Below are 20,836 nucleotides of genomic sequence, written 5' to 3'. Positions count from 1 at the left end.
AAACAATCCCAGCTGTAAAAAGGAAACCATGAGTAGGCCTAAGGAAGTTCAATTTAGTGTTGAAGTCATCGAGAAATTATTAGCAAGCCAAGATGGTTGCAGTAATGTTTGCACATAGATGGTGTTCTGTCTTAGGTTGTATAGATTGTTGAGAGCTATTACTGTGATAACGAAGTCACGTCCACATATTAGCAATAAATAAATAAATAAATAAATAAATAAATAAAAACCCATTGAAACAAATTCCTTAAAATACCATTCAGTCCAGTACTACTGGACTCCAAAGTGACTCAGTCAGTTCAGAACCTCACCCACAAGTGTAGGCTGCACCCCTTAGTACCAGGTTCAAGCACTGGCCATGTCATCAGCTGACTGTGACCTGGAGTCTACAGTAGACGCTACCGGAGCATCCGGGCACGGACGACCGGACTCACAAACAGTTTTTTCCCCTAGGCCATCAGGCTTCTCAACCAGCAACATTAATCTCAGGGATCACATTGATCACATGACCTCCTTTGTATGCTATGCACGTTCAATGTACATTATCACAATCTTATGCACATATTCATCAGCACTCCTGCACTTTATATGGTTAATATTTAAATATTTAATAATCCTATTCTCACTGTCCATATCCCCCATCTGTACAGGCTGGAACTGCTGCTAATATTTAATACTATGTTTAATATTGTGTATATTTTAGATATTTTTGATAATTTTGCTCTTGCTCCTACGTAGTTGCTGCCTGCCATGTCATAAGAATTTCTTTGCTCAGAATGACCTTGTGTTATACTGTGCACTTGACAAATAAAAACACTTTGACTTTAGCACTGTGTGGACCAAGGTATATCAAATATGTGCTGGCCTGCCATAAAGTGCACCTGATGGATGTATGTGCTTCACCTGCAGTGCTCCTGTTGTATGGTTGTAGTTGATGGCAAGTCAGTAACTGAAGATGAACAACTGACAATTCCAAATTTTGGGATTAAAGGGGGAAATGATGTCTTTAATTTATACAAAGGGTCACTCACACTTATGTCAACTATAGGCGATGCTTCTATGGCTCACGCTAACAGTCAGTGCTCTTTAACCTCTCAGTTTGAGGGTCAAAATGGGATCACGGGTATGTTCTTACCCCACCTGCCCAAAGAAACCTTTATCTCCCCATTCCACTGACAGCCCTGTGCAGATACATTTGGAGTCTTCAAGTGGAATAACTTCACTTTGTTGAGGACTGCCCAGGCATTATGGCTCCATTATTTTTTTATGCAGCCAGCCTCTTGCTTTTTCTTTCTCCATCATCATGGGCAGTAAGTGTGATTCATTTATTTGCCAGAGTGCATTTGATCAATATCCTCTCTGCTTTGCATTGCTTCATTGTTTGCTCTTTTTTCTCCCTTGACAGCAACCAATGTACCAACCTGAATCATGTATACCAAGTGATGAGTTTGTGAGTATGTTTATGTATAAACATTACCAGTTTGTGTGTGTGCGTGTGTGCGTGTGTGTGCGTGCGCATGCGTGCGCGTTTAATGGAGAATGTCTAAGATACAAACACTTCAGGAATAGGGATTGTTTAGAACTCTGTAATGTTACTTTGAAAGTGAAGTGGAAAACATGCCAATTTTACTTAAAATTATACATTTTTAATTATTTTAGCCCCTGCTTTTATACAAGCTCCCACTCTCAGTAATCTCATTAGAACATTAACTTGCCCATATTTATTGTGATGCTCCAAAGCTGAAAACCCCTGAAAAAAAAGTTGTAGTTGTAGTTGTAATTTTGTTTGTTTGTTTGTTTCTTTCTTTCTTTCTTTCTTTATTTATTTTTTATTTTATTTATTTATTTATTTATGTATGTATGTATGTATGTATGTATTGAGTGGAAAATGTTATTAGTTTCCATTTAATGTTCACCTTTTATGCATAAATCTCTGACTTTAATATCATGATGGTTCTACTGTATATATTTAAGTGTCATGATTGCCAGTATTAGTTGTTTAATTTAAATTTGTTCTCCTATAGGGTTCATATTGCCCCACAACATGTGGAGTTGCTGATTACCTGAACAGGTATAAGCCCAGTGTGGACAAAAACCTCAATGACTTAGAGGATTTACTGGAGAAAATAGGAAATCTAACCAAAGGTGCAGAGGAAAAGGTGGTTTACATGAAAGATTCTGCCTCACATGCCCAAAGGTCCACTCCACCAGGCAAGCTTGACTCTTATTTTGTATGGGTCAGTTTCATTCATTTCCATATATCAATATCATGTCATTTCTTTTTTCCTTGTGAAAATCCTTTGAGCAGATTTTTACATCAGAAGATCATCAGCTATGTTGGATGACATCCTGAGATTTGAAAAAAGCATTGTTGCTCAAGAGGCTCAAATATAGTGAGTGTTTTTCTGTTTCTTTTTTAAACTGGTTTAATCATTTTTGTAATGTAATGTATTCATGAAAACAAAATATTCTGCTAATTAAAAAAATGTAACTTGCATCTGTAAATTAATACTCAGAAGTATAACTGAAAATTTTGCTAGTCACAATTGTCTAACTTGGGGTAGAGCTCAGTTGTGCTAAAGTTGTGCACAACGTGTCTTTTTTAGTGAGCTTCATCACCTTTTGGATTCAAATGACAAGAGAATGCTCCAGGTCAGACACCTGTCTCTTCAGCTGGAGAGGGAATGTAAAGATTCATGCCAGGACACCATCCAAATTCACTCCACCACAGGAAAAGGTTAAATACAGATGCTTCGTTGTAATTGTTTAGGTGCACTTCCCTCAAGAAGAACAGTTTATGATCATATATTTCATGTATTCATAAAGATTTTTTGTGGAACCTTTCATTACCACAGCATAACAACTTTATAAATCACTAATTTGTGCTGGATTTAGATTTAAAGGCTGGCTTTAAGTCAAATACTTACAGGCTTACAATATTTTATGGGGTTTGTCTTCTTTCTTAAACCAATGGATTTGCTTACAATAATTCGTAAAGGCATGTTAACAAAGATCTCTTACCTTCTTCCTAAGGCTGTAGCTGATACAGTTTGTGTAAATTGGGAATCAGTTTATAATTTCAGAACTGCTCCTTGAACTTGAAATGAGGAGGATTGTGTAGTTATTTCTGTTATATCATAGTGTTTTTTTTTTCCTTTCTTGATACTAGACTGTCAGGATGTTGCCAACAAAGGTGCTAGGAGCAGTGGCTTATATTTCATTAAGCCCTTGAAGTCAAAAGAGCAGTTCTTGGTCTATTGTGAGATTGACAGCTTCGGAAGTGGCTGGACTGTGCTTCAAAGGGTAAGCTTTTTTGTCATATTGTGATTTTTTTTCCCCCTCTGTATCTTGAAAATGTCTAAAACTAGACAATCCTCTTTCCAGAGGCGGGATGGTAGCATTAGCTTCTCTAAGGACTGGATTCAGTACAGAGAGGGCTTTGGCTACCTGTCTCCAGACGACACCACTGAGTTCTGGCTGGGCAATGAGAAGATTCACCTGCTGTCCACTCAGTCCTCTATTCCATACGTGCTGCGGATCGAACTGACCGACTGGGAGGGCCAGAAAAAGTACAGTAAAGGAGTCGTCCATGGCAAAATTTACGACACCTTTTGATCTGATCAAAGACAGAACTCCTCATTTATGTTTTGTTTTAAGTAAAGAAGCAGCAACTGCTGTTTTCATGTCGAATTTAATGAAGAATGTCAACCTGTAATGATTCCACAAGTCACACAAACACAGCTCTCATGTTACTCTAGATCAAGGACCCATAACTCCAGGCCAGGAGGGATAGTGCTTTGGTTGGTTTTTGTCCCAACCGATTATTCTGACTTTAATTTACACCAGTGCACCACTGTTGGTCCTTTCCTCTACTGGGCCTAGAAACAAATAACAAATTAATATCAAGCGTATTTGGCCAATGAAATAATTAAAAGCTGTGGTTGGCATGGAATCCTGAAATGGATCAGCTCTTATTGCACATCCCTACAGTGAGTAATTATGATATCCACTATAATCATTTTGTCTCTGTCTTGTCCCCAGGCATGCAGATTACGCCATGTTCAGAGTGGCACCAGAGGCAGACCAGTACCGCCTGACGTACGCCTATTATTTCGGAGGGGACGCTGGCGATGCCTTCGATGGCTTTCACTTTGGGGACGACCCCAGCGACAAGTTCTTCACCTCCCACAACGGAATGCAGTTCAGCACCGGTGACAGGGACAACGACAAGTACCAGGGGAACTGTGCCCGACAGGACGGGTCTGGCTGGTGGATGAACCGCTGTCACGCAGCTCATCTCAATGGCAAATACTACCAAGGTATGTTCTGGCGTCCAGGCAACATTCTGAGTCTGAAACCACTTTTGGGGGTAGCAACACTGATTTGCATTGTACAGGCAAATCAGCGTTGCTACCCCCAATTAATCAAAGGACATACTCAGGACCATTGTTCTGGGCATGTTTAGCAGCTGCATGGTCAGAGGGTTTCATAGAGGGCACTGTGAATCATCCAGTTCATTCAATCCTATTTTAATCATTAAGTTATGTGAATTATTCAAGTTTATTTTGAAACACAGAACCATTTAAAGGCACAGTATCAAAATTATTTTTAATTTAATTATTTATTGCTTCCTTTCATTTAACAACATAATCAATGTATGAATAAAAACATGAAAATGTTAATGTACAAAATTCAAAATATTTTGACATTTAATTAATGAATGTAATTTAACTTGAAAGAGTGTTCTTTGCAGAACACTATTTCAAGGTAACTTTACAGACTGTCACAGTCTCTACTGCATCCTGGGGTTTTTAGAGTAAATCAAATAGTTACTGTTTGCCTTCACCCCCCCCCCCCCCCAGGTGGAAAGTATACTGCAAAGGATGCTGGTCAATATGAGTATGATAATGGCATCATTTGGGCGACATGGCATAGCCGCTGGTATTCCATGAAAGAGACCTCCATGAAGATTATTCCCATTAACAGGATGGCCATGGGTGGGGGGCAACAGACGGTAAAACAGTTTGGAGATCTGGGAGACATCTAAAGGACAAAGCTTTATGCTTCTGAGAACAGGACTTAAGCTATTACATGTATTGTACACCATGTTTGTTCCTGAATACCTCAATATTTGTCTCTCGTTTGTTTGTACTTGTGTATTTGTGAAATAAATGATTCTATGTTCAAAATGTGGTGTTTTAATTAAATTTGCTGTCTTGAAATTAAATACCAGCAATGATCAGTGACTGATTAATACACAAGAGTATTTTGATATTTTGTGAAAGCATTGGGAAAGTGACACAATTTTTGTTGCTTTAGCTCAGGATTCAGGATGGGTCCATCCCACATTTTTACTCATAGAGTATTAAATAATGTTTTCTGATTTAAAATAAACATAAACCAGATTAACTGCATCACTGTCCTGACATATACGGACTGTACATATGGAAGCGCAGGATATGTACGAAAGACAATACATACTGAATACTAAAAAGACACATATTACATAGCCGTTAACGTTTAACAACAAGACATGTTTCTCAACACTCGCAATGTCAGAAAGTTTATTATGCAGGTCATGTAATGTAACACCAATCTTCAGCTCAATGATCAGTTTATAAATACAAAAATGTAACAATACTTAATAGAGGTGAGAAAACATTTCTGATTCAGCTTCTTGTCAGCTTCTTAAACAAATATCAACATTTGATTCAGTGTGGTGAATATCAGATGCATCATAAAACAGTGTATTTCCCCATATTGTTTAGTAATGAAACTACCCTTCAAAAAGGAACTTGGGCATTGCATTTATTTAAGACTTGTGCATTGCATTTATATTTTTAATAAGAGAGCAAATTATTGATGTGTGTGTGTATGTGTGTGTGTGTGTGAGAGAGAGAGAGAGAGAGAGAGAGAGAGTGTGTGTACTAAAATTAATATAATACAACATTAATATTCAACCATGCATAAACAACCTGACATAACACAGTCAATATCAGACCTTCCTGGACCCACTCTGAATGACAGTGCCAGTAACTGTTTGTAATAGGTCTGCATAATGGACCAAGTAAACTTGTGCAGTAATGAAATGTTCTTGTCAGTGTTTTATTTAGTCACTTGCAGGAATGATTCCAATGCTGGCATACAAGCGTGGGTGTGGGCTGATGTACATCTGAAGGGTACATCGGTGTGTTTGATTTTTCGGGTAAAAAAACAAACAAGTTTACCCAATAGTAGCAGGTCATTTTCAAAATCAATATCTTCCCGACTCCCGCGTCAGCAGGTCCAAGGGTTCAGCCTGAGCAACTGAACTAAATGTCCATCCATCAATCATTCACAAACCTGGGGGTGGTGAACTCCCAAAGATAATAGAAGATAAACAATGACTAACCCCAAATTAGTCAGGAGAAAGATTCAAATTGGGCGCACAAGCAGGCAAGACTTGCATTTCCCTCATCTTCCAAGTGAAACAAGAAAAGATGGGACTCCTGTACCTCTCCTGCTGCTTCCTGGCGCTGGTCTTCTCAGTCCACGCGGTGAGTTGCCTCTTCTACCATTCTGCGTGGCTGACCATTTCATAACACAAGTCATTCAATAAAATAGACCTGAAGCGTCCTGAAATTTTTATTCAGAATAGCATTAAAGCGTTGTATCTGTTGTCTTGCATGTTAAACTTCAATGATCATCAAATAAGTGTTGAAATAAAAGGATTGCCTTGAAAAATGTGGCACCTTCATTTACTTGCAAAATGTACGAATGCCAATTTAATCTAGGGATAATTCCCATGTGATTGCAGCAAACAATCATGCCTATAATTGCTCATACAGAATTTCATGAATATGGTATTGTAAGGTGTAAGTTAAAATGATTTATTGAGGAAGAAACTGGATTGCTTGAAGAAGAAACCCTACTGGTATTAGCGAAACATGTTCCCTATGTGTTACCTTGCTGTTGCAGGTACTGCTGGATCCAAGGGGAGCTCGCCCTGTTGAGCATGGCTACAAAGCCTCAGAGTGTGCTACCGAAAAGGAATGGCCAGCTTGCACAGATGATGACTGGGTAAGACAGTGGGCATTTTCCAAAACCATTCAGTCGCTCCCTATAGTACAATTTGGACATTAATATACAATTCACCAAAATGATAGCATTCCCAGCCTTTGGCCATTCGTTTCAATTGTCTATTACATCTTTGTAAAGGAAATGAAAGTTAATGCTGCATAAATCAGAACTGTAATTTAACTCAGACACAACCTCAAGGCAACTTCATACAAAATGTTAGAAGATTTAAGATCAGATTTAAATAAAGAACAAAACAATGCATTTGTTTGTAACAGAAACATGACATCATATTTAACTAATAACACACTGAACATTTTGTAGTGTAGAGACCTATATGCTTTTGGGGGACACTGATGAGAAGACTCACGTTCTCTGGTCTGCTTCTGGGGTATTGGTATAATCCCTTACTTTATTGGTTGATTAATATTTAAAACAGCCTTTTCTGTATTTTTTTTTGTATTGGACACACAGGGTCCCAAATGTCCCTCTGGCTGCAGGATTCAGGGGCTTTTAGACCAGGCCGATCGGCATCTCGTTAACAAGATCGATAAGATCCGCAAGTTTCTGGAGGAGAACCGCAGACATTACCGCTCCACTGACCAAGTCACCAAGCAGACCTACGACTTTCTGCGAGACAGGCTGGTCACAGACTCAGGTGAGGCTGGTCATAGACTCAGGTGTGGCTGGCCACAGATTCAGGGCGTGGCTGGTCATAGACTCAGGCGAAAGTTCTCATAAACTCAGGTGAGACTGGCCATAGACTCAGGTGGGGCTGGTCGCAGGTCAGAGACCTGTGTGAGTCTGATCAAAGACTCAGTTGAGACCTGGGAAGTGTGTTTTCTGCTTTGGTTGCAGAGAAAGCGTGTTGTGTCTGAAAGCCATTGTACCCACAATTGCATTTGTTTCAAAACTGACAGTTGACTGGAAGAAACAATAAGGTCCATAATTGGAAAGGAAAATCAGTTACTGATTATTTAGATTTAATTCAGTAAATTTGAAGGTGAATGGATAGTGATTGTTCTACAGCAATTTCAGTTGCAAAAAATAGCAAGTCATGACAGAATTATGATTAATCAATGTCCTCAACACATCACTTTACTTTTACTTATAGGAATGGAATTCTATGTATTGTTTGTAATCTCCCTTTTCTCTTGTTTAAGTCTTTGTCTTGTGTACTATTTTATCTCAATAGGCAATGACAACAAATACATGGGTCTGGCTGAACAGCTACGGACCAGAATAGCCAGTATTAAAGTCAAGATTGAGGCCCAACTCAGACTTCTTCAGGCACTGAAGGGACGTGTTCTAAATCAAGTAAAGGAGATGAAGAGATTGGAGGTAATTCTGTGCTAGTTCAGTAAAATTGCCGTAACTGCTAGAACTACAATGCACTAGACAGGAACTGCAAAAAAAAAACAGTTTAAAGTTAAAGCAGAACAGCACAGAACAGAAGCTATATCCTTAGACTCAATGTTGATGTATCGCAGAGAATTATCAAACAGAAGGTACCCACAGGTGTAAAGGACAAATCTGTAATACAGTTCAGAAATGGTGAATTAGGCTGTCTTAGGCTATTAGGCTATATAACCTAAATAATTTACTTAGCTTGAATTGGTTGAGCTACTGAATGATTTACTTGGCTTGAATATACTGTCATACCTCATCCAAAGATGTGTTTCAAAAGCAAGATAAACTCAATTTAAGTAAAACTCAACCTTTTCTCCTCCTCAGGTGGATATCGACATCAAATTGCGTTCATGCAAGGGCTCCTGCGCCAGTTACACAGAGTACTCTGTCGACAGAGACAGCTATATCACCCTGGACAAACAGCTTGCCCAGTTGGAGGCCATGGCTATCCAGAGAGTTGAGACCGTGACCACCCTCCGGGTGATGAAGAGCACGATTTTGAAGGAAGTTTCTGTTCCCAGTATCTATAAGTCCGGCGCAGGTGAGGGGCAGGAGCAGAAACAAGACTTCTTCGCTGACGTTGACCAGCGTCAGTTATCCCTGGAGGGCATGGCAACCGGCTCGACATCGACCACAGTCAATAGCAGGGACCCAGGTACGGGGCACCTACCATCCACTGCAACAGGGTCGAGCACAAATGTACACAGCAGCACCCATACCATTTCATGCACTAAAACCATTAAAAAGGAAACACATACGAAAGACGGGTCTGTCGAAAAAGTGGAGGTTGTCGAGGAATCACCAGAATGCAAGGGTCTGGATGGTCACGGAAAAGATGGTACAGGGACCACCCTTTTTTCCCGGGAGTTTGGGTCTTTCTTTGAGGATCCAACTAATGGGAAATCAATCACAACCTTCAGCCAAGGTGGCGGTGATGATTTATTCAAGTTCACCAGCCATAGCTCCACCAGCACCAAATCCGTGAAGGGTGGGTCCCTCAAGGACGTATTCTCTGAATTTGGTGGTTTGACGGGTGGGGCAGTGGAAGAGGACCTTCCAGACATCCATGCCCGTAGTCTGAAGAGCCCCTCTGAAGCACGGCAGAGCGATTATGTTGGAAAAGGTACACCGGCGTAATCCTTCCAGAACCAGTTAGTCTGAATCTCAATTTTCAGACCAGTGAACCATGAACATTAAATAATCTAATGAGACTAAAAGGCAAAGTGTGCACCACAGATAATGTACCAGCGAGCTTCTCTCTCAGTTACCGTAATGCTTATTAGACCGATCAAACACGAACCTTGTTTTTTGGTGCTATTTCCTTTTTTTGCACCTATAATTTCTCTGTATCTTAAGAGTCGAGATATGACTCATTGAGTCCCCATTTACCCAGCAGGGAAAAAAAACTCGTTAAGGAAATGTTGCTATTTGGATCCTCCAAAGCCCATGCAGTTAAGCACTAATTTGCAGGTGTAATCTTGTTTCAGATTGCGTTGATATCCTCCAGAAGCATACATCAGGAGATAAAAGTGGCCTGTTCAAAATTAAGCCAGATGGCTCACAGGATGTAGTAGAGGTTTACTGTGACCATGACACAATGCTCGCTGGCTGGGTCCTGGTGCAGCAGAGAATGGATGGGTCCGTTAACTTCAACCGGACTTGGAAGGACTACAGGGATGGATTTGGCAGTGTAGACCAGCGAGGCCGGGGGGAGTTTTGGCTGGGAAATAAGTACCTGCATCTCCTCACTCAGGCAGAGAGCATGCTCAGGGTAGAACTGGAGGACTGGGAAGGCCAGGAATTTTATGCAGAGTACTTGGTTAGGATAGGAACAGAGGCAGAGGGGTATCCTATACATGTCTCTGGGTACCAGGGCAACGCTGGGGATGCACTTGTGAGTGGGCAACCCGATTTAGGTGCTTTCCTGTCTCACGCCAACATGAAGTTCAGCACATATGACAGAGACAACGATAAGTGGGAGGAGAACTGTGCCGAGATGTATGGGGGTGGCTGGTGGTACAACAACTGCCGGTCAGCTAATCTTAACGGCATATATTTCAAGGGGGGTCAGTACGATCCAGGTAGCAATGTTCCCTACGAGATTGAAAATGGTGTAGTCTGGCTGCCGTTGAAGCCAGCAGACTACTCACTGAAAACTGTTCGGATGAAAGTCAGGCCCATTGCCACTATGTGAGATCACGTCTGGAACTACATTTGTCTAGATCACAAAAAATTATCTGAATTTTAATATATAAAAAACCCACTGTAACTCCGAGAAGCTTTTCCAATAAAAAACATGTGTTCACTGAATATTTTGTATTGTGCTCATTTTTTTCCCCGATACTGCCTGTCTGCTGTTCTTGCACAAGCCAAGCACTTAAAGGGGTTTTATCTTTATTTTTTAGACCGTACATTCCCAGGGTGTCCCCCTTGAAAGAAAGGAAAGAAAAGCCCAGACCAAGAAAGTAAGAGATGCAGTGAATCCAGAGAGTCCATCTCAGTTTTCTAGAGCAGTGTTTCTCACACAGATCCAGGCCCCAAAACTACCTTTTATACTACCTCATTCTGTCATGAAATCAGAACTTACTTCAGTGAAAGCTAAATCACTTTAGCAGCAGTAACAGGAGAGAAGGATGATGAAAATGTCCACTGTGAATCAGATTACAAGAACAAATTCCATTTCAAGTGTAATTTCTGATGGCCAGTTTAGGGCACATCTACTTAGATCCACTCCTCAGAAAATCGAAAAGCCGTTCTGAGATGGACAGCTACAGTGATCTAAGGTACTACTAGGCTACAGCGATGTAGTCCACCTCGCTCAATGTTTAGAAAAAACACAGGTCAAAAAAAGCATTGTTACACCCAGTGTTGTACCTTGAGAGGCATTGATTTTCATGGTCCATTATGAATCCAGGCATAGGCTACATGCAAACATAGATACAAATGCAAATATAATTGCTACACAACTAAGGTTATAAGATAGTTGTAGTTGTAGCCTTTGGTGGCTTATTGTACTCTGTAGGCTTAGGTAACAGACGTTGGTTGTTATTAACTCTTCCATTTTGGAAAACAAAACTTAAAATGAGCACAAATAACCTCATTATATTTATACTGACAGTTATAGGAACACTGCTGAAGTGAACTGGTTATGTTTATTTTCCATAATTTATCCATGCATACATGTGGATAGTGGATCACTGGTGATGGGTCCCTGTCAAGTGTGATATCCCCGCCCCCTACTCACTCTTCATTTCGCTAAATCCTCTTAATATGCATGCCTGTGTAGAGGTATGTAAGTAATCCACACACCATTATATTTTAGAGCACATCTGCAGGAAAAAAGTGAAAAGTAAAGTTTAAAAAATAAACAGACGGGGGGAATTAAAAGCAGAATTATCAATGCTTACTGTGGGGGCATATGTGTGTGGGCGGACACACATGCACGCATACGCATACACATCTTAATACTTTTATTCATGTCCACATACTAAAGTAACATTAAAGGACATAAGCAACAGAGACACACAGTACATAATAACTACATGATAACTTGCAGGTTCGTGCACAAACATACACGCTGTTTTTATTTGTTTTTGTCCTGCAGTGTGTAGAGTCTGGAAACAGAACGTTCAGCCAGACCAAAGAGAAAGACGGGGATACCTCAGGGGACGGGGGTCACGGTGCCCCACCCATCCACAGCCACACCTGTGTACGGACGAGGACTGGGTGGGTCATACAACTCCATCATAATATATCATAATATAATGCATTATAAAAGCACTGACATTAATGACGTCTTGTTAATCTTATTCTTGCATTATTACCACTTTTGTCTTGGTTTGTTACACTCTCTTTTATCAGTTCTACCTGAGGCCAGATTGTTACAATTAGGGGATTATTTTAATAACAGTCTTATAATTAACAGGTATTTAATTTATTTAGGCGTGATAAATACAGCATGTAATTTATCTTTTGAGTCCTTATGGAACTGTTCAAACAATTTTGGACATGCGGGACAAGCCTATTTGTTCTGCACATGAACACTCAGAAAAACTGGCTAATCTTGTGCAATTTGTTGACAGGATGTCAAATGCCCCTCAGGCTGTAGACTGCAGGGTCATATTGATGCAACCGAACAAAGCCTGCTTGAACGTTTTGGCCAAATGTGTGACAGAGCAAAAGAAGACAGACATAAAGCAGAGAAGACAATGCTGTGGACCCAACAAATTCACAGAGCCAACAGGAAAATTATAGTGAAAAATTATGGTAACCAACAGCTATTACAACAATTCAAGTTCATGCGTGTGATGTTTACTTGTTGGCTTCATAATTCGATCCAGTATCTGTTATTGAAAGAACAAAAAATAGCTGTAGCTCAATTTAGCTGCAAAGCGTTTTGTCCGTCCATCTATGTAATGGATCTTAATCAAGTGCTAACATTTTCAAGGCAGTATAGCATTATTGTTTTGGGAGTCACTGAGAGTGGCGTTTGTAAAGCTGTACAAATGATAAATACATGTAATGAAGATAGAGCTTGATGATTAGATTGAATTTCACTGAAACTGCGTTCATGCCAAGCTTTATTATTTTTTAATAGGGGATAAGTGTAAACTTAATGAAGAGATCTTCATACATGGTATGAAGATGAAGGTGCATGCCTCTAACTTGGGTTTCAGCATGCTATTTTTGTTCCACAACAGTTGCTGAGGCTAAATATCTGGAGCTTATGGACAAACTGCAAAAGAACCTTACATCTGTGAAGAGACGTGCAACTGAACTCTCAGCGAAACTGAAGGGTCAATATGACAAAATACAGCAACAGATAGCAGCCATTTACCGAACAGAGGTAAGAGGAATGAAGAATCTGCAGCCAACACTAAGGAATAAGGGATTGTATACACATGCAAAGGTTTACTGTAAAGATATTTACATTTTTGAATTTTAGAGATCTAGGCAAAAAGCATGTTGGTTAATCAGTCGATTTGTATTTGGATCATGCTCTGTACCATTGTCATGGTTACATTGCAGCGCAGGCTCCATTTTGTGAGGGAATAAAAAGAAAAGAAAAAAATATATAAAGAAAACAAGCATGACCTTTGCATCGTATTCATGTTAGGAAATCTTGCCCAGTCAAGGACATTTGTGTTTGTTCAATGTTAAAATGTAATTGCCCGTCTGATAAATGATGTTTATTTTTCTAGGTGGACGTTGACATCAAAATCCGAGCATGTCAAGGGTCATGTAAAAATGCTGAGGTCTATAACATTGACAGAGAGAGCTACAGAACGCTGGAAAAAGAACTGCATGAATTCCGTCAGGTCTCTGAGCAGGTGGAGCAACCTGGCACTGGGGAACTGAAAAAGACACCGCTGAGCGACGATCCCCCAATATTGCGTTCGTTGAAAAAGCTTCCTTTCTCTGAACAAGAACTTCTGACGCATTTTGAAGATATCGAACAATATGAACTTGAAGTGGAAAACATGACAAGTGATTTTGACGATAGATAAAAAGGGAATTTAAATATTTAGATCGACAGCCAATGTAAAAACTGCCTGGTCACCTTGTCTCCCGAATTCTGACATTCAGTCAGTTGCTACTCTCTACCTACCTTCATTTGAGAATTCAGAACTTTGCGGTACCGTTGTTAGTTAAGCCATTGTTTTAGTTTTCTGTTGTGCTGGAGGCTGATTTTCTAGGTTAATATGACCATCACACTCCTGATCATTTAACATTCACGTCATTTCTCCATTTATGAACACTGCATTAAGGAGATGAGAGACTATTTATTTTACATGGCTGAAAAGTTTATGATATTTATGACCAGAGGTTATAAGAATGTTTGCATATAGTATGTGAAAGGCTTCAAACTTTCCTTATGTGATTTGCTGATAACCAAGGGATGTAAATAAATTAAATAAAACTCAATAATCCACCATAAGCAAATTTTCTTTTTACAGTTTAACTGTCTGTCATTGAAATAGGAAATTAAAAGATTATTAATAGATAATAGATAATATTAATAAAATACCAAATAACAATGTTTAGCGGGTTTTTCATAACTTGACCTTTTTTTTAATTACAGACCTCTACTGTATGGTTGAGACATCAGTTTGTGGTAGAAGATGCCATTCACAAACTATTATATTTCTGAACATTTCTCCTGAAATAAAATAGTTTTAACCTCTCATTAGAACCTTAAAACAGTGCATTGCTTTTTAACACTGCATCAACATGCCTTAGGCCTGAAAGAGTCCCATCATTTACTCAGGCTAGGTACACACATCTGTATAAATTGACATGTACTGTACTGCATCATGTCGCATTTCTGCTTCAGGCACTTTTTTGATTTTTTTTTTTATTAATAAAATTGTTTATATTTCACCTCAGACATTAACCTAGAAACACACATCTGTATACATTAAGTGAGCCTCAGAATTTTTGGTGCAAAGACATTTTTTTATTGATTTGGCTCTGTATTCCACTGTTTTAGATTTGTAATCAAATAGTTCTCACGTCGTTGCAGTGCACATTTCAGCTTTTATTTAAGGGTATTTTTTATGATTTGTGGTTTGACCATGTAGAAATTACAGCACTTTTGATACATAGTTCCCCATTTCATGGAACCATAATTTTTGGGTCAAATGGCTTCAAAAATGTTCCTGATAAGTCTGGAGTGTTCAATTGCTTCCTTAGTGCAGGTATAAGAGAGCTTTCAGTGTCTAGTCTTGATTCTAGGCTTTTTGGTTCTGTTATTGGAATTAAGCCACATGAGGACCACAGCTGTGCTAATGAAAGTCAAAGAAGTCATTATGAGTTTGAGAAATAAGAGAAAACAGTCAGAGACACTGGCCAAATCTTAAGTTCACCAAAATTAACTGTTTGGAACATCATTAAGACCAAAGAGATCACTGGTGAGCTCAGTAATCTCAAAGGGCCTGGTAGGCCAAGCAATATCTCTACAGTTGATGACCAAAATAAATAATATCCTCACCATGATAAAGATAAGCCCCTAAACACCTGTCTGGCAGATCAGTCACATTGAGAATGCTGGCATGGATATGTCGGTAACTACTTTCTGCATAGGACTTTATGAAGAGAACTACACCGCAAGATGCAAACTAGTTAGCTAGCACTAGTTAGCTGCAAAAAGGATGGCCAGGTTACAGTTTTCTAATAAGTACCTAAAAGAGCCTGCAGAGTTCTGGAAAAAATGGATGGTGGAGAGATGAGATCATGTATCACAGTGATGGCAAGAGCAAACCATTGAGGCAAAAAGGAGCTGCCCAAGATCCAAAGCACCTTCATCTGTAAAACATGGCAATGGGGGTGTTACGGTTTGCTATGACTGCCACAGGTATTGGTTCACTTGTCTTCATTGTAACTGATGTGACTGCTGATAGCAGCATAAAGAATTCTGAAGTGTACAGAAGCATCTTATCTGCATAAGTTCAAGCAAATGGGCGTTTTATCCTACAGCAAGACAATGGTCCCAAACATGCTGTTAAAGCAACAAAGTAGTTTTTCAAAACCGAAAACTGGAAAATTATTGATCGGCCAAGTCATTCACTTGGTCTGAATCCAAATGCAACAAGGAGCTGAAGATAGCAGTAGTATAGCACCTGGTGATGGCTATGGGTGACAAACTCATAATATACTTCTTCTTTTTTTTTTTTCAAAAACTGAAGAGACCCACAGGAAATGGGTTTAGTTTCTAGAGGTTCCATGGGCACTGCAATATTGCAATAATCCCAAGAGTTAATATACGTTGTGTTTATTTTTGTAAGGAGAACTTCACCAACTATCTACAAAAAAAATATGGCTTTGCTAAAATGCTAACTCTGGTACATGGTGCAGTGCCTTCCCCCTCTTAACCTCCCTCCCATCTGTTGCTGCAAGCCACACTCCCAGGTGTCGCAGAACAGACGTGTGATCGATCAGGAAGTAGGCCTGCCATTACAATAATTAAATAGCTTTCAAGTTTAGATATAGGACATCAAAGTCTTTCTTTATTTGGCTGTAATGTCCGGATTTGAGACTGCTGTCAAGTATAATATTACTTCACAGTAGCTCAGTGTTACAATGTTAGTACAGTATACGATGGTAAAGAATAGCTTATGTTGCTTTCTTTTGTGTTGTCTGGCAGTCTATTGTTAACCCTACATGGGACTGTTCTGGGGTGCTGCCCCCCACCCTGTCCTTGACTGAACAGGTCACAATAACCCAATAGTGTTTATATATATGACACAGAGGTTTACGCAAGGATTGTGCAAATTAAATCACACAAGTCTTGAAGATGCTCATCATCACATTTTATTGATGGACAGAAACCAAGAAACCACATCAACTCAGGCCATCCCATGTCTTTGTCTTTGCACAAACAAATCAAATGACCAGATAGCAGTTTTAGTGCCTGTCTTGTCTTCCTATACGTCCAGTTTGCAAAGTCGTGATCATGTAATATCTCTATGAAAATTCATCCCCAACAGGTATGATTTGAAGCTTTGGACTGTATAATTCTTTTGGTTTTTTTTCTGGTTCAATTTTTTTGATCAAGTTCTTTCATTTTTCAAATAACAAGAACCAACACTAGTTACCTGCATGTTGTACAGTACATACTTAGCTATCCATGTAGCTACAGTTGTTTCTCCTTCTCTAGCACATATAAACTTCTTTTTTATTTTTACATTCAAACGTCTTCCAAGTTAAAACACTGCCAACGGTATTTTAAGGTCTTTGAAATGTAACCAGCATTGCTGAGTGCTGTTGCCATTATTTAACACTTAGATGGAGGCCTGGGATAATGTGGTATGATGTCAGGCTGTCGGGTGATCTTGAGGGAGGTCTCCGGCCATCAGGGACGAGCATTACCGCGCGGCGAAGAACGGTCTGATCTTCATGCTGATGGCCTTCAGGGAATACCAGGACCCCTTCCAGTTCATCCAGACGATGCCGTCGTCTGTGCCGTGCTTGGCCATGTCTTTCGAGTACTGCCCACCCCAGTAGTACCTGCCGTTGGGGTTGGACGAGTGGCAGCGGTTGTACCACCAGCCTCCTCCGTCCTCCCGGGAACACTGCTTGGTCGGGTCTCCCGGAAGCCTAAGGGACACAGGCAAAGAGCGCCGTGAGACACCGCGGCCCAGAACCCCGCTGAGCCAGACCCGGCTAAACGAGGCCACCCAGAGCCCACCGCCGCCACCTTCGCCGCCGCACTCACCATTTGTCGTTGTCTCTGTCGTAGGTGCTGAACATCATGCCGTTGTGGATGGTCATGGTGCGGTTCTCGCCCGTCAGCTCAGTGGCCCCGTCCAGGAAGGAGTTGCCCGCCGTGCCCTGGTACTTGCCCACCGCCAGCACGTAGCCCGACATCTCGCCCTGGACGGTGAACTGCTGATACTGGGCCTTGACCTTGTCTCCTTTCCAGTCCTCCATTTCGATCAGAACCTCAGTCGGGCCCATTTTGGTCAGCTGGCTGATTTTGTCGTTGCCGAGCCAGTACTCCCCTAATACACGGGAAGAGCAGACTTAGCACACTGTGGCACTGCGGTCATGTAACTTCACTATGCAACATTCACAGAGAATAAAAGCGCGACCGCAAACACAGAGCATGTCAACGTGCATGAGCCACATTACCATTACGCAACTCCTGCGCATTTTCTTTTCCCAAATTTCTGAGGTGGAAAATCCAGGTTCATAAAATAAAAGTCCTCCCCAGTATTTTGTTCCAATTGCCAGGATTTGCTAATCAGCACAAATCTTCAGCTAGCAAGTAGAACTAATTAGTGAAATCAGCTGGCTGAGTTCATGGGTGGAAGAAACAGATGGTAGGACTTTTACTTACGGAAGGCATAACATGAGGGTGTGGGCAATGTCAGTGTCTGACGTGAATGGGTTTTTCCCGCTGCCTCACCTGGATTGCTGCAGAAACCCTTTCCGGAGTCGGATGCGATGTTGCCGAAACCGGCCCGGTAATCGTCCCACCTTCTGCCAAAGTCCACACTGCCATCCTGCCTGTTCTGGACCAGAGTCCAGCCTGAAAACAAGAACCCGCATAAACCCAACTGGGTAATGCACAGCAGCCATTTTCTGCCAGAATGTTCACCACACATCAGCTGAGCTGGAGAGGGAGAGAACAGTTTTTTGCCACTCACCTCCCTTCAGAGTGGTCATGTCACAGTAGACTTTGTATGGACTGAAGAAGGAGTCAGGCTGGATCAGGTACATCTCCGAGTTGTCCCCTCCCTTCCGGAAGATGTCCTCGCACTCTTTCCCAGAAACCACCGGGATGGGGCAGGAGGTGGTGCACGGCTTGTCGCACTTGGTCCTCTGGGCCATGATGGCCGTCTCCACCTTCTGGATTTTATCCCGCAGGCTCTCCAGGACCTTCTGGAGGATCCTGATGTTGGACGGGAATGTTGTGTCAATGGTGTCCTTCACGAAGGCGTGCTGTCCCTCCAGGTCATTGGTGTACTGCCCGACCACATTGGTGTTGTCTGTCACACAAGGAAAGGGTGTGAATAGCACAATGGAAGTGAGGCAGAGGGGAAACATGAAGAGAATTTGGCTAAACCCATCACTGTAAATGTTACATTATCAACTGTTGAATTATTGAATTATCAGTAGGTACTGAACTATATTCAGGAATAGTACAGGTCCCCGCTGGCTGGCCCTACTATGTTATATGCTATTCATGGTAACTGGAGTACAGTATGAAGTCTCGCGCAGGCAGCGGAATGAGGTGTTAGCTTACCTTCACTGACGCGCTGCCTCTCTCTGAGAGCATTCGAAAGGCCATCCACGTAACGGTAGATGGTGTTCGAGGATTTGGACAGGTCGTTCACATCTTCCTTCAGCTTAGTGACCGCGGCTTTGACGGACTTCTCTTGTTTCAAAATGACGGATTTCAGTTCACATCCAGTTGGACACATGACACCCTGTTAGGAAAGGGAATCATACAATTATTAGTGCATATAACATTGGGAACCATCATTCCATACAACAAGGTTTCTGCAGAGAACTGAGAGAAAGGGAAACTAATTTTTTAAATGATAAATGGAACATGATCAAAAACAAATTGCCTTGTCCTTTACTGTTAAAAATGGATTCAGACTGTTCCTTACTTTTCTTTATATTGACTTTTATTTTTATATTTTAATTATTATAATCATTGTACCGCATTTTGCCATACCATATCATATACCATAGTATTTGATAATTGATAAATATATTAATTCATTGTATCACTACCACAGCGTATGTCTGCTTTGACACATTCAGGATGGACAGACCAAGTTTTTGTACACTGAGGGCCATATTCACAAAGTGCCTCAGAGAACGAGAGGTGATCTAGGATCAGTTTCCCCTCGAACATAACCAAACCTTATTCATCCTGAGCTAAAAGACTAAACTGATCCCAGATTAGCAGTCATCGTCCAACATATTTCCTGAATACGGGCCTGAGTAACGGAGAGAGAAACAGAACCGATGACTCACCATTTTCTCCGAGAGGTGGGTGCAGCCCCCTGCGTCCGGCTGCTCCTCCTTCTGCTGCTCCTGGGTACTCCCGTCCGTGGTAGTTGTAGAGGGCCGGCCCCGGTACGTACTAGATCCGCTGACAGGTGGAGGAGCGGGATTATAGGTAGAGTAGTGGTCAGTGCCTCTCGACACAGGCCTGTGTCCCCTCGGGTCAAGCGTCTTGGGCTGAAGAGAAGAGAGTGCCTAAGTCAGTGCTCATTCACCACGTCAGTCATGTGACCAGGACAAGGATCTGCTTATAGGCTTCGCCTATCAAACAGTTCCTTGTGTTCTCACACCTCATAGTACTTTTCACAAATGTGTTACATAAATGAACACAATGGTTAAATCTTTATTAGAAATGTAGTCACCAAATTTTTATGTATTATTTTTTAATGGGATTATGCATTCTGGGATAACATGAGAAAAAGAAATCTTACCGTAGGATCTACGGTATCATCCTGCAAAAGATAAGACCATTAATTACTACAGGCAATGTTAAAATATTGAGATATGTTATTTAGTAAGACTGATATATTTACCACGACCAAATCCTTCTTAAAAGGAACTTACCAGGTCAGACTCATCATAGTCTGTGCTAGCACACTGCACAGCATACACAAAGAGACAAAGAAGCAGAAGCCGCTTCATGATGAAGAAAAATGTGTCTTGGTTTCTGTAATGGTGGTTTCTTTCTAATGCATGTTCCTCAGGGCAAAGCACAGTATTTATATATTCACGCAGACTCCTCCCCTCTCCACTTTAAGGTACTGTTTTTCAGTCGGTAGGATTGTATGACACATTGTCTAATATTCAACCCAAAATGTTCTGTCAACACTGACTAACATTGTTGGGAATT

At 40.9% G+C, this 20,836-nt stretch overlaps 4 protein-coding genes across 4 annotated transcripts; 3 read left to right on the top strand and 1 right to left on the bottom strand.

The window, feature by feature from the left end:
• Positions 1-1,168: 1,168 nt before the first annotated feature.
• On the top strand, positions 1,169-5,177 carry LOC118231496 (fibrinogen gamma chain-like). Its single transcript, XM_035425323.1, has 9 exons — positions 1,169-1,310; positions 1,406-1,450; positions 2,025-2,211; positions 2,309-2,393; positions 2,607-2,737; positions 3,170-3,303; positions 3,385-3,569; positions 4,042-4,319; positions 4,863-5,177. The coding sequence occupies exons 1-9, from the start codon at positions 1,248-1,250 to the stop codon at positions 5,045-5,047; spliced, it is 1,293 nt and encodes a 430-aa protein (XP_035281214.1). The 5' UTR covers positions 1,169-1,247; the 3' UTR covers positions 5,048-5,177.
• A 1,203-nt stretch (positions 5,178-6,380) lies between these two features.
• fga (fibrinogen alpha chain) lies at positions 6,381-10,776 on the top strand. Its single transcript, XM_035426099.1, has 6 exons — positions 6,381-6,536; positions 6,958-7,059; positions 7,531-7,714; positions 8,252-8,397; positions 8,791-9,589; positions 9,954-10,776. The coding sequence occupies exons 1-6, from the start codon at positions 6,480-6,482 to the stop codon at positions 10,658-10,660; spliced, it is 1,995 nt and encodes a 664-aa protein (XP_035281990.1). The 5' UTR covers positions 6,381-6,479; the 3' UTR covers positions 10,661-10,776.
• Positions 10,777-10,817: 41 nt separating this feature from the next.
• Positions 10,818-14,413, top strand: LOC118231818 (fibrinogen alpha chain). Its single transcript, XM_035426098.1, has 5 exons — positions 10,818-10,931; positions 12,071-12,192; positions 12,549-12,732; positions 13,167-13,312; positions 13,668-14,413. Coding segments are annotated over exons 1-5 (759 nt in total). The 5' UTR covers positions 10,818-10,930; the 3' UTR covers positions 13,974-14,413.
• Positions 14,414-16,760: 2,347 nt separating this feature from the next.
• fgb (fibrinogen beta chain) lies at positions 16,761-20,700 on the bottom strand. Its single transcript, XM_035426097.1, has 8 exons — positions 20,551-20,700; positions 20,418-20,438; positions 19,957-20,163; positions 19,214-19,397; positions 18,615-18,956; positions 18,374-18,496; positions 17,681-17,966; positions 16,761-17,562 (listed from the first exon to the last, which is right to left on the bottom strand). The coding sequence occupies exons 1-8, from the start codon at positions 20,626-20,628 to the stop codon at positions 17,331-17,333; spliced, it is 1,473 nt and encodes a 490-aa protein (XP_035281988.1). The 5' UTR covers positions 20,629-20,700; the 3' UTR covers positions 16,761-17,330.
• Between the last annotated feature and the right edge of the window lie 136 nt (positions 20,701-20,836).

This window comes from Anguilla anguilla, chromosome 7 (genome assembly GCF_013347855.1).
Source record: "Anguilla anguilla isolate fAngAng1 chromosome 7, fAngAng1.pri, whole genome shotgun sequence".
Taxonomy (NCBI): Eukaryota; Metazoa; Chordata; class Actinopteri; order Anguilliformes; family Anguillidae; genus Anguilla; species Anguilla anguilla.
The sequence above is the reverse complement of the archived record's forward strand: the minus strand, read 5'-3'. Positions and strand labels throughout refer to the sequence as shown.

What these genes read in the sequence shown, in the direction of transcription:
- LOC118231496 (XM_035425323.1), top strand. Translation starts at nt 1,248, where the DNA reads ATGGCTCCATTATTTTTTTATGCAGCCAGCCTCTTGCTTTTTCTTTCT. An exon ending in CCAAAGGTCCACTCCACCAG is followed by an intron (nt 2,212 to 2,308) that starts GCAAGCTTGACT and finishes TCCTTTGAGCAG; the next exon opens with ATTTTTACATCAGAAGATCA. An exon ending in GCTGGACTGTGCTTCAAAGG is followed by an intron (nt 3,304 to 3,384) that starts GTAAGCTTTTTT and finishes TCCTCTTTCCAG; the next exon opens with AGGCGGGATGGTAGCATTAG.
- fga (XM_035426099.1), top strand. Translation starts at nt 6,480, where the DNA reads ATGGGACTCCTGTACCTCTCCTGCTGCTTCCTGGCGCTGGTCTTCTCA. An exon ending in CTTGCACAGATGATGACTGG is followed by an intron (nt 7,060 to 7,530) that starts GTAAGACAGTGG and finishes TTGGACACACAG; the next exon opens with GGTCCCAAATGTCCCTCTGG. An exon ending in GAGCGATTATGTTGGAAAAG is followed by an intron (nt 9,590 to 9,953) that starts GTACACCGGCGT and finishes ATCTTGTTTCAG; the next exon opens with ATTGCGTTGATATCCTCCAG.
- LOC118231818 (XM_035426098.1), top strand. An exon ending in TGTGTACGGACGAGGACTGG is followed by an intron (nt 12,193 to 12,548) that starts GTGGGTCATACA and finishes ATTTGTTGACAG; the next exon opens with GATGTCAAATGCCCCTCAGG. An exon ending in CAGCCATTTACCGAACAGAG is followed by an intron (nt 13,313 to 13,667) that starts GTAAGAGGAATG and finishes TTATTTTTCTAG; the next exon opens with GTGGACGTTGACATCAAAAT.
- fgb (XM_035426097.1), bottom strand. Translation starts at nt 20,628, where the DNA reads ATGAAGCGGCTTCTGCTTCTTTGTCTCTTTGTGTATGCTGTGCAGTGT. An exon ending in GAGGCAGCGCGTCAGTGAAG is followed by an intron (nt 18,957 to 19,213) that starts GTAAGCTAACAC and finishes CTTGTGTGACAG; the next exon opens with ACAACACCAATGTGGTCGGG. An exon ending in CATGACCACTCTGAAGGGAG is followed by an intron (nt 18,497 to 18,614) that starts GTGAGTGGCAAA and finishes TCTTGTTTTCAG; the next exon opens with GCTGGACTCTGGTCCAGAAC.